This window comes from Saccostrea echinata, unplaced genomic scaffold (genome assembly GCF_033153115.1).
Source record: "Saccostrea echinata isolate AGI-Se365-2 ecotype Australia unplaced genomic scaffold, CSIRO_AGI_Sech_v1 ptg000020l, whole genome shotgun sequence".
Classification (NCBI taxonomy): Eukaryota; Metazoa; Mollusca; class Bivalvia; order Ostreida; family Ostreidae; genus Saccostrea; species Saccostrea echinata.
The window spans coordinates 7,319,625-7,339,241 of record NW_026889769.1 but is presented as its reverse complement, the minus strand read 5'-3'; the positions used below and the strand labels follow the sequence as shown (position 1 = coordinate 7,339,241).

At 32.6% G+C, this 19,617-nt stretch overlaps 1 protein-coding gene across 1 annotated transcript in view; it reads right to left on the bottom strand.

Moving 5' to 3' along the window:
• The window catches only part of LOC133190137 (tRNA (guanine-N(7)-)-methyltransferase non-catalytic subunit wdr4-like), a 52,689-nt gene that overhangs the window by 10,911 nt on the left and 22,161 nt on the right, over positions 1 to 19,617 (bottom strand). Inside the window, exons 4-6 of the mRNA XM_061325605.1 lie at positions 9,074 to 9,230; positions 3,135 to 3,247; positions 2,247 to 2,304 (exon numbers count right to left, since the gene is read on the bottom strand). Coding sequence (XP_061181589.1) covers positions 2,247 to 2,304; positions 3,135 to 3,247; positions 9,074 to 9,230 — 328 coding nt within the window. The remainder of the gene's footprint in view (positions 1 to 2,246; positions 2,305 to 3,134; positions 3,248 to 9,073; positions 9,231 to 19,617) is intronic.

Below are 19,617 nucleotides of genomic sequence, written 5' to 3'. Positions count from 1 at the left end.
GAAAGAAAAAACAATTCAAATTTCTGTTTGCATAAAACCTGATTTATTAGGCAATATAATTTTCAGGTAACATAAGAAATTAATTGCCTAAGCAAAATGCATGTTACTTGATAGTTTGACCCTGCCCTGAATTTGAACAAAAATTCTATGAAGCTTATCTTTTCCTCAATCTGAAACACACTTTTCTCCAATTAGCCTGATCCAATTTCAGCAAACTCTAATCACTCAAAAAAATATATTGTTGTGTAAATTAATAGATGCAATTAATATGAAAGCAGACCTAGTTGCATTATGTGACAAAACCCCAAATACCGCTAATTTGTTCTAATCGTAGGAGTCATTCATAGGTTTGACCACAATGAGTCGATCACCACGGTGATACATTAGTGGAATAATGCTGCGAGATGTTGCCACCGTTTATCAGAAGGAAACTCTATACAACTGATGTGACACTGCACATTGTGTCCTGGATTTGGCAGACAATTAGTTTGGCCATACAATTCAATGTTTAAACAACTCAAGGAAAATACTCTTATCTAGATCCATATAAGGCAGCATCTGGACCACCAACATCATTGCTTATTACCCTTCTTTTATATAACAATTCTAGGCAAGGTCTTAAAATTTTTAAAATTATTTTTAACAATAAAGAATTCAAGCTTCCCAAAATTAACCTTTGAGATAGTTTTCTGTTCCAAGTTGTGCACTTGGTCAATTAAAAAAAAAATAATGAAGGAGAAAACATTAATAATACCAAAATGATTAGTATCAACACTTCATCCAAAAAATCACATTTTCTCAATAGTATTGAAGGTAAAAAGAGACCCTAGTTAATTTTTTTTTCCTCCAAGACCCTCCTTCATAATGTAAATTCACAGCTCTCAAATATCATTTATGCTATTGGTATTTAAGTATGTACATGTACTTTGAAATAATTTAATCTATTAAACAATTTCTTGTTGTATAATTATAGCTTTTTATTATACTGAACTGGAAAAAAAGCTGAACACTTTATATAAAAATTGACCTGAATTCTCCTTTACCAGGAAAAAAAAAATAAACATACAATTAATAAATCAAATCTTAAAACATGCATCTGATTGTCAAGAAGTAAATGTTGCACATGTCTGACTGCATGGGGATAAACATCTGTTTTCGTATGTCATAAACAGGCTAATTTTGTAACAATACGTTTATTCACTAAAGATTAGGATCTTGCTTACAGCATCACACTCACAGATATAATTGTAGATATTAAATTATCTGATGCAGTGGGTGGATGAAAATTAAATTATTGTTCGGGAGTAAAAACATTACAACCACCAATGCGCTGCATTGTGCAGCCAGTGCAACATATTGCTTGTGAGGGACAATGCAACTGTAACATGATCAGTAGACGCAAAAGTCCCTTTGGTAAAATAAATAAAACCCTTGTATCACAAATACTTATGATTGATTATCCTCCCCTCCAAAGCCACAGTGTGCTGACGGCTACTTTACAATGTGAGACATTTCTACAGGGGCACATAGTATCTCCACTACCACAGCAAGTTAAAAAATTAATCTTTGACCGCTAACTTTTTGTTGACAATAGTGTGATTTTATAATCTGTTCGCCATACTGTATTTGGTTAAGCTTGTATCTAATACTCCTCTCTCAGTCCCTGTATTACTTCCATGGAGAATCGGATCTGTTTTTTGATACACAAGACTTAACTCTGAATTCAAAATGTTTTATGTAGAATTGTTCAAATCAGGGACTGTAAAAATGGTAATCAAGATTAAATCACAAGTATAAGGCACATAAGCCATAGAGCACTGGTAGTGGATTAGTCCCATTGTACCCTGTAGTGATGAGAATTTAACAGAGTGAGTGAAAGATATAGGGGTTTGAATCCCTAATCGGTTTCCCTCTTTTTTTCCCATTTTACTGGTGCCATGCACCCTCCCGCATCCCAGAGACTCTTAAAAACCTCAAACAAGGCAACAAAAGAGTCAATATCATATTTATCTCCAGGGGAAAACACCTTAAAGATTTGAGGAATGCAATAGATGTGGCAGGGTTGATTCTCATGGCAACCAGCAGCTCAGTGGGACAAACATCTGCAGAATATGGTGAGTCCAGGGTTTGAATCCTGGTCTGTTTCTACATCTTCTCTTTTTTTAGTAACACCTTACCAGTAATACCGGTACATGACCATAAAATCAATGGTAAGGTGACCAAAAACAAAATGGAGAGGTACATACCCCACTTCCTGAGATAATGGTATCCTGGTCTTCATTGTATACAAGACTGGATACATACCTAAAAAGAGGATGTTAATGACATTTATCTTTGTTGAAAACTTCACAATCTGCTTAACTTCAAATCCACTTAATAAAATCTTGAATGTGTTGATAGATAAATGTTTACTGTACACACATTTTGAATGCTTATTTAGAATCAAGGATCAGAATGAATGGCAGCCAAGTCTATATTCCCTGTAAGTATACATTTACCTTTCGAACAATGTCATATAAATATCAAAGAAGGGTAGCTATGACTTTAGGCATGCAAAATGAAGGCCTAAGAATTATAGAGGATCACAAGGCATGATATATACAGGTAAATATAAAATTTGATCACTGCTTTTTACTTGAGGACCAGAATCCTTTTCCATACTAAGACAACTAACGTATTAGTATTCTCACATTGTGCAATGAATTCACAATGCATAGCCACTGGCTATTTTCATAAATAAGCAATTTTCACCTACTTATACATACCCTGTGTCTGGGCAAATTTCAAAGGGACCAAATACTTTCAAGTGCAAAAGGGCAAAAATAACCCTATCTATAGTACACAAATCTACAATATACATACTTGGTGTGATGTAGACAAAAGCTGTGGATGTTGTAACTGTTTGATACTTATTTGGTGTGATGTAGACAAAAGCTGTGGACATTGTAACTGTTTGATACTTACTTAATGTGGATGTTGTAACTGTTTGATACTTACTTGGTGTGGATGTTGTAACTGTTTGATACTTACTTGGTGTGATGTAGACAAAAGTTGTGGATGTTGTAACTGTTTGATACTTATTATTAGTGTACCGTAGACAAAAGCTGTGGACACTGTAACTGTTTGATACTTACTCAGTGTGATGTAGACAAAAGCTGTGGATGTTGTAACTGTTTGGGTAGTTGCTTATCCTTATTTTGTTGTCCCTATCTGCAGTCACTACATACTTATCTCCCTTTGTAGTCAGCTGAAAATAAACAGAAAGGTCCCTTTTACACATTTTTAGACATTTACTGCAGTTTCAGATTTTTTTTGGGGTCATATCAGAATGTGATTTTATTTAATAAAGCAGTATTAAGGTATCATTAGAGCAATACAAGTTCCCTAACAATGCCTAAGTAATTTCTGCTGAGGAGTCATTATAACCAAGAACTGTTATCCCTATTGTTCTTTCAAATGTAAATACAACATTTAATTATTTTCTGGCAAAGACAGTTTTGTGAAAGAAAGCACGTAACTTCAGTGGTAGTGCTTATTATCAGACTGATAATATTAAGATTTACAAATGCCCTGTTGAAAATTTTTAATTTGGGGAGAGACAAATTTTTATCCCCTCCACTCCAATGTCAAAAAACAGCATTCACAAATTGCCTTATTTGGCCTCGTCAAATTTTGACAAATAAAGACTACTCAATTTCACGGAACCAATGAATCAAAAAAAAAAAATATATATATATCATTTGGACACTTGATTCAAGCTTATCTTATCAAAACAACATAGTTTTTTCACTTCTCCACTGGATATCATGGATTGCATTTTTCCTCTTAATATTTTTTTTTTTTTTTTACAAAACTGCTATTATATTCAAACTGTATTTCAATTTTTCAAATACAGTAAAGCACAGATTCCAATAGTCCAATCCACACTTCACAAAAACTGTGTCCCTTTGTGGGGTCAACTGAAAGGTCAAAAGGAAAAGAAACGATATATCTCTTCTTTATGCTACCAAAAATTTGGGAGAGATAATAATAGAGAAAATAACTTTTTTATTTTAGTGTAGTCTACTTGTGGACCAAGTTATATGGAAATTGGGACCAAAACTATAGGAGGAGTAGCATTTTGAACAAGAGGCTCATGGGCCACAATGCTAACCTGAGTCACTTTGGTCCTGCTGTTCTGCGTTTGATTTTTCCCCAACATACATTTACTCCTCTGTATTATTGCATGGCCTTTTGTGGCCTCATTCTATACTCAGGGACTATGATCTGAACAAAAATGGATCTACACTACCAGAGGATGCTTCCACATTAATATGATTCATCATGGATTTTAGGAGTTTCAAAGATTTTTCCCTATATAATCCCTATTATGGCCCCACCCTAATCCCGTGGGCCGTGATTTGAACAATTTATGATCTACACTACCTAACAAAGCTTCCACGTAAGTTTCAGCTTTTCTGGTCCAATGATTCTTGAGAAGAAGATTTTTTTTATGAGCCCACCCTATTTTTGCCTTTTCTTGATTATCTCCCCTTGGAAGGGGATATGGTCCTTCCTTTCAATAATTTAGAATCTCTTTTATCAAGGGATGCTTTGTACCAATTTTGGTAAAAATTAGTCCAGTGGTTCTTGAGAAGAAGTTGAAAATGTGAGTTTACAGACAGACAGACAGCTGAGCTAAAAATTATTTACAAACAAACATACAGCTAAACAGACTGCTGGGTGGACTATTGACACCTTATTATCCCATAAGCTCTTTTAGTCTCTGACCAGTAGAGCTAAAAATGCAATTTTTTGCTAAATTATTTTAGCCCCAATGGTTATCTTATGTATCTAAATACTTTCCATCCATATTAAATCTTTTTGCTTTGTTCTAGTTCTCTGATTCCAAATTTCTTTTGATTAAATTTGCTGTTTTAAAATGTACTTCTAATGTACACCTAAGATTATATCAAAAGTAAGCTGCATGCTCTGTACCTATTTTCAAACTGTGAAAAATATTTAAAAATATATATATTAAATCCCCCATCCTCACATTCTTTCCTTTCTCACTTGTTGGAATGTGTCATTCTGCGTCTTCAACCAGCCTAGCCAATAATTTGTGAGTGCAAATCTCTGTGAAAGAACATTTATATGTTAAATCTTATAGAGTAATTCTATGTCAAAATATTCCTTCAAGAATTTTAATTATCTTTGTTATTAATTATGCACCTACATAGGTCAATATTAAAAGTTGGGTCAACATCACAAATTATTAGCAAAGATGAGATATACTCTCTCCAGCGTATAAGTAACCCTTATGGCTCATGGTAATTGAGAAAATGAGCTAAATTCAGTTTACTTGTACACAGTGAAATCTATCTATGAACATACAAAGTAATCCTTCACAATATTCAGGAAATGACCTAAATGAAAAGCTGTTTGAAAAGTTTGCAGACAGTGTCAATCTTTGTTGTAATATATGCAAGCAATTCAAGATCAGCACATTATCATCATATGTGAAATACTTAACAACACTGGGGTTTCCAAATTTAATCTATATGTATTTATGAAGACATGTATAGGAATTCCTTCCTGTCAAGGTAACAGGAAGTTGAGTGAAGTCATTTCATATAAATGAGATTTATTATAAATGATCAAACAAGAAGCCCTATGGCCTGGGCAGTCTTCACAATTTTCTCCGACTATGACATACTTGATCCCTCCTAGGACTGGAAATCTGATCTAGCTGTTTGACATGAAGTTCCAAAAATTGGTTGTGGAACTTTTTCTTCATGAAACTGCATGAAGTTTGCCCCCTTTAAAACTTTTAAGAGATATATAATACATTTTCAGTATAAGACCAAATTATCCCCACTCGGGGGCCTAAGTCTGGGATTAAACATAATAAGACATTATACTGTGTTCTTTGAATTTGTCTTGTTGAAATTCGCTCAATTGTGAGTAGGGCAAAAGGGGCAAAAATAAAACAGGGGCAAAAATTTCCCTGTATACAGTAATAATAAATAATCCATTTAATGTCTGATGACACATTGCTCAAATATCTGTGTTGTACCTCTTCATAATATACAACAAATTTATCATAATTATCTTTATTTTGTGATTTTTACACTGTTTTCAAAATGTCAAAGTAGATAACATCGTTGCAAACCACGGCCAAAATGTACGATCCTCTCCCATTCTGGCCGTGGTTGAATGAGAAGAAAATATTTCGTAGTTCATTAAAATATTGACCAATGCAAGTAAAGCATATATAGTCGGATAGTGAACTTTGATGAGACCTTTCAATACCCAATCACAGTATACGAAACATTTCTTGTATACTGTTGATGTCAATTGTTGATTTCAATTGCGATGGAAACAAATACTGCCATTGGCTGAACATGACATCACAATACAGAGGCGTAAATATTCAAGATTACGACACTTTTTATGATCAAACAGCCATGGGTAGGAGAGAGCTTTATGCAGAGTCTCCGGACCATGGCTTGAGACAATGAGTTCCGGTAGATAAAGACACCAAAAAATTATGATATGGGCAATGTTAGAGATTTCCAAAAAGGATTTTATAGTAAATAACATCCTCTGGTATCTTGCATAAATGCCTGGTATTAGGTACCTTAATTTTTTGTGAGGAAACTTTTTAAAGTAGCAATACTTCAATGACAAATTCTTGGAAAAAATTATATTTTTGAGGAACATGTCATCTGACCTTAAGAACTATCTAAATTTATAATACAGTTGAACTTTGTTTTCTCTAACACCAATATTTCAAATATCTGGGATATGTTGAAGTGATCTGGCAGTCCCAACCACTTTTCCTTTATGTTTTTTTAATCTAGTTATCTCAGATCCTTGCATATCTTGAAGTTTAATCCCGGTCCCATTGAATTCGAGATAACAAAGTTTGACAGTATTCACATCCACTAAGCCTGTCCAAAGTTAATTCTATGTTTAACGTAACCTGCTCGTATAGGTTTCAGAGAAATTGGCACTTTGAAAAAACAAATTGATGTTTTTAAATGTTTCTTTTCCAGTTGTCTTTACTTTTACCACCTGAAAACTGCATTCCGTAGAGAAAGACAACATTTCGGTCTTCTGTGAGGTACATTTGAGCTGAGTCTATCATTTAAACTGATAGATTTACTGAAAATGATCATTAAACAATAAGCCTGCATGATGTACAATTATTGACAGTATTTTAATTCATGTAGATGAGTTTGATACTCATTTGTTTGAAATTTTTGTTTAATTTTTTTTCTCCCTCCCTTGTCAGTTTTGAAATTTATAGGCGACATTAAATGAAGAATTAATTTCAGCAGCCTCTTATGTCCTATATTTCTTATGAAAACCACAGTCATTTATCAATTCATAAACGCCATTAACTGGTTTTTCAAGCCACCTGTGTAGATTTCTTGTGCAGTATATGTGCTGCTCAATCAATGAAAAATACAATGGATTCAATATTAACCTATGATTATTTATACAGACATAAATTTAAACAATAAATGTCTTTCTTATTTCTTTAATAAAGGAATAAACAGTTGCAGCTATTGCAGAAAAAGTTACATAAACCGCTTACTCAGGTTATGTATTTTCTGCAACAGCTGCAACATTAATTCCCATACTAACAACCAAAGAAAGCATTTTATTGTTTATTAAGTAAATATTCTCTTTAATTCCTCAAGTCCTTAAAAATTTTAATATTAAAAAAAAAAACATGTAAAACAGTTTATTTATATACAGTAAGCATAACTGTCTACTGAAATTCAACTACAAGAACAAACAAACATCACGACTGTGAAATCTACGTGATATTGGACGTAATCCTTCTCTTTGTTTCGTCTTGTGTGAGGACATGTGGGCAATATGAGTGGTCTAGATGCGTAGTTATATTGGTGTGAAATCACCTCCTTAATTCTCTATCATGGTCATAATCTTAGGTTTCAATCCAAATCAAGTTCTAAGCTTCATTCATAAAAAATAAGTACCCATGTTTTACCCTTATTGCAGTACTCCTTACCTACGCATTCTTGTTATTTAATTTTTTCCATTGACTTCTAGCACCAATGCTATGCAGTCAATGAGTCATATGACTGTCAAAAATTTAACAAGATTATTTTTTTTATTTTCATATTGTGCTAAAATGCCCCCTCCCCCCAAAAAGAAATAGACATTGAAATTTTTTCCAGTGCTTAAATTGTAAAGGATCTTTACAACCCTTGGATTCTTTCTAAGTTAATAAAATAGCAATTGTCCTGTTACAAAACAAAGAACACTAGCTACAAACTAACTTATGACATAGACACAGACTTATCACATAGATAGTCTACACTAGCTATAATCTGACATATGTAATGACACAGACCACACTAGCTATAATCTGACATATGTAATGACACAGCTATAATCTGACTTATGATATGTAATGACACAGACCACACTAGCTATAATCTGACTTATGATATGTAGTGACACAGACCACACTAGCTATAATCTGACTTATGATATGTAATGACACACTAGCTATAATCTGACACAGACAGAGCACACTAGCTTTAATTTGACTTATGATATGTAATGACACAGACAGAGCACACTAGCTTTAATTTGACTTATGATATGTAATGACACAGACAGACCACACTAGCCATAATTTGACTTATGATATGTAATGACACAGACAGAGCATACTAGCTATGATTTGACTTATGATATGTAATGACACAGACAGAGCACACTAGCTATAATTTGACTTATGATATGTAATGACACAGACAGACCACACTAGCCATAATTTGACTTATGATATGTAATGACACAGACACTTCAGCTATAATTTGACTTATGATATGTAATGACGCAGAGATCACACTAGCTATAATTTGACTTATGATATGTAATGACACAGACAGAGCACACTAGCTATAATTTGACTTATGATATGTAATGACACAGACACTTCAGCTATAATTTGACTTATGATATGTAATAACACAGACCACACTAGCTTTAATTTGACTTATGATATGTAATGACACAGCTAGACCACACTAGCTTTAATTTGACTTACAATGTCCAGTAACATAGACAGATGGCCCAGTAACAGTTGTCCCTCTCTCTGAGGTTCTGTGACAGAGAACTGGAAAACATCCCCCCACTTGTCAGCCACCAAGATATTCTGTTCATCTTGAGTGAAGGTTAAAACTGTGCATCTTCTTGATATGGCTCTGTCAATAGAACACAAAACACATCAAAGTTCTACCATTTCTAAAACTAAATGTAATCAAAAGTTAACTGTTTTTGTCTTTTTAGAATTCCTAAGGAAATTAAACATTAAACAAATCTGAATGAAGTTGAATATGTGCACATTAAAACATAATATCAGATATTGTATCTGATTTTGAAAAAAAAATTGTATTTAAACAATCCTTATTTGAAAGTCTACAGGCCACAAATGCAACCACCACAGTAACATTCTCATTTCCTAAAAGACCTTACTGTCATCCCTCCAGGTTCACTTTTACAGGTAGCTATCACCAAGGTAACCATATATAGGTGCATTTTTATTTAAAGGGCCTTACTTTACAATTGAGAAATTCTCTGTTTTTTCAAAAGAAATAAACAGCATAACTTTGTTAATGTGTTGAAATTCTGCAATTCAGTATTTAACGTTTTCATTTCCACAGTCTCTCCTAATGTGTCCTGACTACGGAAATACAATCAGTCATGTGTGTCTGTATGCTTTCCATGGAATGAAATAGGAAGACTAACCTTAATTCATCATTTGTGAGAAACTTAATCAAAATATCACAAATTAAAGTAATCAAACAACTATTACCTTGTTTTTCAGTGCTGCTGAAAATGGTACAGGTATTAAATGGAGGCAGCTTTTTGAAATGTGCATAGTTATGAAAAACACTTGACATTAATTGAACATTTGAAAAAATTTCATTGCTGAAGTAATCTTACTTCTAACGTGCATAGGAGTTGTAACGGAAATTAACAAGATGGTTACAATTTACGTGAGAATAATTTGGCAGGTCTTCATAGTGTTAATACTTTCAATGAAAAAATATAATTAACAGAATTTTAAAGTTTGCACTAAATTCCATGGAAATCTAAGCATTTAAAAAGGGGGTAATTTAGTCGGGCCATTAAGCAGTCTTTTGGCTTGTAAGCATCAAATGAGCTAGAACCAGCCATTTTAGTTAATTTTTACAACTCTGCTATATCAAGTTGGAACACAAAGTAGCAAGCCCTCTCTTTCATCTTAGAAATGATTATGCGGACTTCTTACACTACTTAAAAGGGCAAAAATGGGCAAAACTTTCATTGTGACAAATTTACGACAAAAAGCATCCTTTTTACATCCTGTTAAAAGTCCCCCGACTTTAAGGCATAATAGGCGAGACCAAATTAGTCCTAATTCCTGGGTGGTTGGAGTAAATTGGAATATAATCAGGTTGTAAATGGACTCCTTAAATCTTTCCGTCAACTAGTTCCCTTTGCTCTGACAGGTCAAATTGGCAGAGAAATACGCAATTAACACTAATGAGGTAGTTGGTGGGACTGATTAACTTATCTGAAGGTAGATTTGTTTGAAATATGATAAATGAATGTTTTTCAGGAGATCAGTAATGTCTCATCTCTTGCACATTTAGAAGATAACACCTCCCAAATAATGCACAACCTTGCACTATTTTTCAAAAGGTGCTTTGAAAAAATAAATAACTTCCTATGTGGTATGGAGTCACAATACAAAAGATGGCAAGTATTCAGAAGTCTTAATAACATCAATGAAATTTGTAATGAAATGAAATTTATTAAATAAGCCAAATTTTTGAAAAGTACATGTCAATCATTGAAAAATTGTTATCATAAAGTTTTCAAATGAATTCTTTTCTAATTGTATTATAATCAACACTGGTGCTTTGTGAATATGTGAATGGAAATTTTTCCTCCCACCATGTCCATAAAAGCAGAGTACTCTATTCTAACCCCTCCCCCCCCCCCCAAAAAAAAATAATTTCTCATTTGCATTTTCTTTGGAGGTTGTCCCTCTTGTACTTAAAGAGCATTAGCATTAGGTACAATAAACACTCTAGAAAGAAAAATGTACATTATTCTCCTAGAAATTTGCTTAACAAATAGAATTAAAAATCATGCTTTTTTCCACCTTGCAATGCAATACATCGAAACCCTCAAATTCCAAATATACAGCTACAACACGAAATTGCTTACTTTTCAATTAAAAACTCTCACAGAAAAGTCCAAATTGTAATCTTTTTACCTGGCATTAAGTTAAGAGTACCATTTATACAAATGTATTAATTCTCAAGTAATACCAATTGCAAGGTCAACATTTTCTGAAGCAACTCACTTACAGTTTAATGTAATATATAATCAAACACAATTTTTTTTTTTTTATAAATATGCTTTGATATGTAAATTAAATAAGCTGAAGTGCCCATGAAGTTACTACTATGAATTCGTGTAAAATGGTTAAATAAAGGTTACATAATGAATAGCTTCCCTCTTTGCCTAATTGTTTTCTGGGAATCTTCAGCAAGTAACAATTTATTACCTAGCTTTTACATTGAAAATCAATCAATAATTTAAAAATCAATTTCTGTTCTGTGTGTTTAGATTCACTACAATGAAGGTACATACTTGTACATGTATATTAACATTGTTTACATTAAAATTTTATTTACAGTGTATGATGACACACATACAGTAAATTATTGCATAATTATAACAAATGCAGATCTTGTCTCCAAACTGGATCTTTGGAGCTAAAGGAGAAACAAGCTGTAAGAAAAATTTCAAATGTTACAACTTTCTTATTAACAAATTTCAAAATTTTCATTAACAAAGAAATCAAATGTTCAGAAAAAGCACTCAATAAAAGAAAATATTCTCTGTAAGTTTATTTACATCACGAAAAAAAGATGAACCCATTAATTGTTCAGTGGCATTGCCATTTTTGAGTTCTACATCAAATAGCTATATACTGTCTGCCAGTCCATTTCCACCATCTGCCTGGTCTCAACAACAATAAGCTAGTTTGATTGTCCTGAGACTAGAGATTGTGTAATAACAAATGACCCATTATATTCCCACACCATTGTATAACTGTCTCATTAACCATATATTTACTCATTCTTTTATAGGTCCCCCATTTACAGTTGATTGTATTGTGAGTTCCATTAGCCGCAGAACACTTTTGGGAGGCTGAAGACTACAAATTTCATTACACCTGTGAAACAATTAACTAATCCTGTCACTTAAAATTAACAGACAAATGGCTACAAAGCTTGTGGCAGGAAAAGAAAACTTCAGTCTAATGTTAACAAAATTAAGATATCTGTGACTAGATGGATAGAAGATTCTGAAAAAAAGTTTTGAAATGAACTTTGACCTTTTGCAACATCACAGTAAATAAAGTTAGACAATTAAAAAAAAAATTTTTTTTAAATCAACTCTCACTTCTTTTTTTATGAGGAGAAACAATCTTATTTGTAACTTTGAGAGAAATCCCACATTTATTTCATGCTAAAATAAATTAAAAGATGCACATACTATTCTTCAGTAGTATGTGTATTGTTCATTATGTCAAATGAATACCCATATTTTTAACATTATAAAACATATCTATGGCAAACACATGCTGACCATCAAAATAATTTTGCTATCATTCTTAGAATTTCAGTAATTTGTACATTTTGGACAATAGTAATTTAGCACTTGAAAAATAGAACTGATTTATCTGTCAAGTTACTATAACTGCATTTGATCTTCAAGAAAAAAGATTTGCCATCATTTTATCATTATGGATTCAAGCTGAATCACAGATGGCAGCATTTAGAAAATGTATTTATCAACTACCTATGGCCCTTTTCAATAAAAAAATCTTAAAATTAAGATTAAAATTAGACAGCTCTGTAATTTCTTTGTTTGATAAAGATAATAGTTTTTCCAAAGATTTGTTCACAATATACAAAATGATATTCTTACATAATAGAAATATAATTTTTTTGTGACCTATTTTTTTGGGAAAACTGGAACATTTTGCCTTAGTCATAAGACATTTTGCGAAAAAAGATCCACTGGTTATTATTCAATGATTAGTTTTACCCTTCCTAAATTGATTGTGTTGATTCGTTTTGAACAGTCATCATTTCTTGTCTTATGTCCAGTATCTCATGAAACAAACTTAGACTCAACTCAAAGTAAGAAATCAAGTCCACTATCTCATGAAACAAACTTAGACTCAACTCAAAGTAAGAAATCAAGTCCACTATCTCATGAAACAAACTTAGACTCAACTCAAAGTAAGAAATCAAGTCCACTATCTCATGAAGCAAACTTAGACTCAACTCAAAGTAAGAAATCAAGTCCACTATCTCATGAAACAAACTTAGACTCAACTCAAAGTAAGAAATCAAGTCCACTATCTCATGAAGCAAACTTAGACTCAACTCAAAGTAAGAAATCAAGTCCACTATCTCATGAAGCAAACTTAGACTCAACTCAAAGTAAGAAATCAAGTCCACTATCTCATGAAACAAACTTAGACTCAACTCAAAGTAAGAAATCATTTAGTCCACTTTCTCATGGAACAAACTTAGACTCAACTCAAAGTAAGAAATCAAGTCCACTTTCTCATGAAGCAAACATAGACTCAACTCTAAGTAAGAAATCAATTTCAAGATGCTAATTAATGTATAATGAAAATCAAATTTTTATCTAAAATCTTATGAGAAAAATACTTTAAAAGGCTTTTTAATTATTTCATCTAAGATTCTGGCAAAACTTTGAAAAAGAAAATCTCATTCTGTGGAGAGTTTTTTCTAAAATTAATCTTGTAGATAATTAATTGAAAGGGAAATACTAATTTTGATCTTGTTTAAAATCTATAAAAATAGGACCTTTTGTTGTCTTTTCATTATTATCTAAATATAACTCAATTTATGCAACATTATCTTTAAAGAAATATATATATGTAGGCCCCAGTATGTCATGCATGCAATAATATTATTAACTATTTCCTCCAAAGCAACTTGTATAAAATGAATTTATTTTAAAAATTCATAATATTTAATTTCAATGAAATCATAAACAATGCATTAGAGAGCTAAATTATTCACCATAAAATGAATCCCATACTGATGACTAGGTTTGAAAGACAAAGACATTGTTATCTGCAATCATAACTGTAAGCAAGGACTGTGTAAAGCATTCAGAAGAGGCAGAATCACCACGGTAACCAGTCTGCGACTGGCTGGTGATACACATGTAGGGGAAAGATAAAACACTACAAAAAATAAAAATAGTGCCATCAGAAATTATCAGCCTCTCTGGGGAATTCAGAAAGCATTGAACAAAAGTCTTTTATGGCTGGTGTAAATCAGGAACAAGAATACAGATAAAGCCCATGCCTTATATTGGTCCTGATCGCAGTGATGTACAGACACGTGCTTTCATCTAAAAAATGATCACTCAGAAAAGGAGAAGACTGTCCTAGCCACAGAAGTGATAGAAATTGTTTATGCATGGGGTCTAGAAAATAAATGTACTGGTTCACATACAAAAGTGAATATCCTGTACTGTGGACATTTGGGACATTTTTAGCCCATCAGAACCAGTAGGAAATTTTAAATGCATTAGAAAACCTGTAGAAAATTCAGCCCATTAGAACCTGTAGGAAACTGAGAACTTGTTAGAATATTCCAGGCTATATCTTATATCTTAAAAATAGATGCTTAGTCATTCCTATGTTTTCTCAGAAATTGAGGCAATTTTCCCAAATGTAAATGTCATAAATGTAAACATGTACCTTTACAACAAGTTCTCTTGATTATATAAAAACAAATATTAGCCCCAAGCTGTCACTCACAATTCTCCATCAATATATTGATTTTTTTGGAAACACTTAAATATAAGTTTAAGTCCTCAGAAAGCATTCACTTAGGTATTGTTCCCCATATAAAACAAGACAAAATCTAAACAAATAGCAATTTATAATGCTCTATTCATTAAACATTTAAACCCTTTGTACCAGCTTCAGCATCAAGTTTTTCACAGAGACAATATATTATTTGCCGGAGTATTAAATTGGCCCCAGTATTCAGCTTAGAGTACTGTTATTGACGTCAAACACAGTTTTAGAATGAGCTGAGTAAATATACCTCCATCCTTTGAAAAGACGCCAGGCCAGTTTCTACAATAGGCTTCACTATACATATATCTCACCGTGCTTCAGCTGCAGCAAAAACAGGAAGCTTGCTTTTAGTGTAAAATTCATATTTCCTAACAGAAAGTTGTGCCATTCATTACTTTTTAAAATTTTAAAGCTGGTTGAAGAATGTATAAACTAGGTCTTTATATTCACTGCCACAATCGGAAAATCATTTACCAAACACATACATCAACTATTGAATCTTAGGACTCTAACACCTCAATAAACAATATTTAATAATGAAATTAACAACTTTCTCATTGCCTTTACCCATATATGTCCATATGACTTGAAACAGTCCCGGCAGAAAGTTCTCTATTTTGTATCTGAGAATGCATTAAATTATGGAAAATATAATGAAGTCCATTTGAGAAAAAGCCTAGAAAAGATGCAACTGATCCACAACTGGCATATTATGATAATGCTGCAGAACTGGGCTATCCAGCTACAACAGTGAGAAAACTGATGTGTGTGTGTCTTATCTCCAGGGTATTTCAGATTACTCAGTGTGTAATTACTTTGTTAATCAGCTGGACCAAACGTCAGTGTATGGTCCAAGATGCCCAACCAATCCCCAAAGTCCTTCATTCAAATGACCTCTTGTTGCCATGGTAAAGAAGAGATCCAATTATGTAGAGAAGTCATTCTGAGACTGCATATTGATGTTAGATATGTACGATACATGTAATGTTCTATGTACTGAAGAAATAATGATCTTTAATTCAAATACCTATTGGATATTAGTTTCATACAATATTTTACTGAATTTGAACAATAATTGCTTTAGGGATTAAAACTAAAAAAAAAAATACAGATCATGCCACATGTTGCTGTACTGGATAAATAACATTCATAAGAACTTCTAAACAAAAAGCTCATTATACCATATTGTACATTTGTAATTCCTTTGAATCTGGCAAGAAGAATGACCTGTGTTTTGTCTACTTTGGTCGGGAAGAGTGGGCAGTCATTTATCAGGTCTTCTTTTGTGCTATATGGTACCCAGTAACTATTGGCAGCTGGAATTTCACTCATGTTTCTGCAAATTAATGTCCAGGCTTTGTCTTGTCATTTAGTACTTTAATACCGCCTGTACTGTGACTAACCTCATAGCTGCCTTCTGATCAAACAATCTGTGTCCGATCTATGTCCGGAATCTACAGCACTCCAAGACTATTAAAGATAATCAGCAAAATATTCCCGACAGAGGAATAATATTTCTTTGTGTGTGAAAATGTGTAATTACAGACAATTTAAGTCAATGTTTCTCTTTTTTAACCACCATATATGTTTTAGTCTTAAGCTCAGTAATTTAGAGTGTATATGATGGGATATCGTACCAAGGGACCTTGTATATGAGATTAAACTACGAGACTAAATTCTATCTCATTGTCTACTCTTTCATATCAGTGAAAACTATTGTGTGTACCTGTATTTATTTCAAGAGACAATTCTTTTTTTTTCCTTTTCTGTATGCAATTTTTTTCTACAAAACTAGAAATCTGAATATTTTTGTTTTAGAGTAAGAAAAAAACTTTTATCTTTAGACTAGAAGACTAGACTAGACTAAAGAAAGTTAATTTTTTGTTTAAAATTTCCTTTACTAATAATTATAATAACAGGTGGCTAATTTAATATTGCTAATTAGTTCAGTTTTATAATCTTGGATTTTTGGGATGAAATTTTTAACTTTTAAAGTTTAAACTAACATCCAAGGTAATGCAATGAACAATTTGTTATTTACCGCACTAATTTTAAGCGCCAAGTTTTTTACCTAAATCTAAGAGCCATTGATTTAGATACTGTAGAACTCCTAGGACATATTGAGAAACACAACATGACTACATTTGTTTTGATTTGGTGCTGAAATCTCTACTGACCACCATCTGTTTGCATTGACAGGCTGAAACTGATGAAAACTACTATGTCTTCATCAGCAATTCTGACCCTGCCTTCAGAGAAATTCATCTTGTCTTACAAAGCCAGACAGAGGCCATCTTGACTCCTGCAGATTTTGGGATGAGGAGAATTGTGGGATTGCTAGCACTGCCCTGAGAAAAAGTTTATTTGTGTCTGTCCATCCATGATGGATGATCTTCAGTGATGGGTGTCTATCAAAGTCTTAATTAGAAAACACCAGTTTAGCTATGGAGATATCCCTAGAAAATTACACATAAAAGGTTGCCTTCATATATCAAGGCCCGCAGAAGCTGGACAAGGCGTATTTATATACTGCGATTTTCTGTTCCGTCACCATATATTCCAATTAGGCTGCCTAGCGTGCAGTGGTGTTGTAAATAAATGTCTAGTTTAAGTCTTCTCCTAACACTCAAATCTTCGTAGACTTTAATGCTTTCGTATTATAGGAATATAAACTCCCTTTTTCAGCCGTAAACTGTCAATCTGTATTTCTCATATCACTTTTTTCATGTACAAAATACTCATTTAATGGAAAGGATTTTTAATTAAGAAACAAAAGGGATACAACTTGATTACAATTATTTTCTAGTTCTATGAAATATTTTGTGTAAAACTTGCAATTTCCAAAGTCCATACATTTCTGTTTAACATTTTGCACTGCTAATTACTAGAAAAAGGTTTAAATTAAACAATTATAAGCTTAATTCCCATTCATATGTTAAAAAGACAAAATCAATAAAATATTAATACACATTAATAATTTTCATAGGAAAAAAGTGCACTCTTCCCTCAAAATTAAATCTGCAAAAATAAAGCCCATGTATTCAAGTATTGAACTGACAGACACTGAATTAGAAAAGATTACACCCCCCCCCCCCCTTTGCACAATGAGAAGTCTTTACAATTACAGATGATCTACTACTACATTACATATGTTTCTTTGTAGGTGTAAAGCCATCTGTCTGTCTGTTTTCTCTCTCTATTTGTCCACCTGACAGCCTCTCTCTTTCTTGAAACAAACATTTGATCTCTTTATAAATAGTTACTTTCTCTTTCTGTCTCATTTAGAGTTTAACTGAAGTTTTTAAATCAATTATCCAATTTCATTTTATTCTTGGTTACTTTTTTTAATGAAGAATTTCAAAAACTGAGTGGAAACTTAGAAACTTTTAGTTGATAGTTCCTTAAATTAAATTTCTTTTGCTTATATACCAGGTAAACGACATTAAATTTTCACTTGTATTTGGTTTACTGAATATTTTATTCAATTTTAATTTATTTTTTATCCTTCAGAATTGAAGAATTTAAGAAAATAGAGAGAAGGATCATCTAATTTGAATTATCATTAAAATGTATATTAATCCCCCCTCCTTTTTTTTCAAAGAAAAACAAGAGGCTCAATGGCCTTAACAGTCACCTGAGTAATACAACACTGTAAAGATCCATAGAAGTATAAAATAAAACAAAATAAACTAAAACATGAACTTATGTTGCTAGGTGAATAGCTAAGGGGAATAACTTACAAATTAATAAACCCTGCTTATCTGCTAAATATAAAGGGGAAAAGAAGAAGATTTTGAAAGAATTTATGCATTTTCACTATTTTATCATTAGAGCCCCACCGTAACTCCAGAACCCTTGACCCTGGGGTCTTGAATTTCAGAATTTGGTAGAGGGCTCAATCTTTATTACAATCATGGCAACTGCTTGATTTCCAGGAGTAAATAAGCAGATTTTTAAAGACTGCATTAATTTTGATGGTTTTAGCCCCACCCCTCAGGCCCTAGAGGTAGCAGAGACCATGAAATTTAAATTTTTTGTTCCCCTTCAATAATAGAAGCTATATGCCAACATTGATTGAAATTGGTTCAGTTCTGAATGAACCCATTAATGTCACTAAAAATAAATGTGTCTAAATATTTCCTCCACAAATTCTTTTCTACTTCACTGGAAAATATTGTTTGGTACATATACTATTATCTTTTACATACATGTATTTCATATCAAGTGCAAACAGCATAAAGGTCTCCTAATGATGTACTGAATTTTTTTCCCAGATATAAAAAACAAAAAAACAATGTCCCTAATTATGATTATTCCTCATTTTTCCACACCCCCTCCCCCTTTTAAAAATTAAAATGAATATATCACATTTTGACTCCATAATGGCATCCTTTTTTTGCCTAAATAAAACATTTCTCTCAAGTCAGGACTGTGAAATAAATATTGATAAAGTGATTATAAATTTGCAGGGTATTTGTTAAGAATCAATGCCATCATTTTCCCATTCTGTTTTACTTCATAATTTAAAGGCCCATTTTCAATTGAAGTGAATCAGCCTTGCATGAAATAGATAGGGAGACCTTTGGCACAGGTCGGGCACAAAGATGGGAATAGCTGCTGATGAAGATTCCAGCAGCCATTGTTTACACAGGGTTAAAACATGCCTCGCT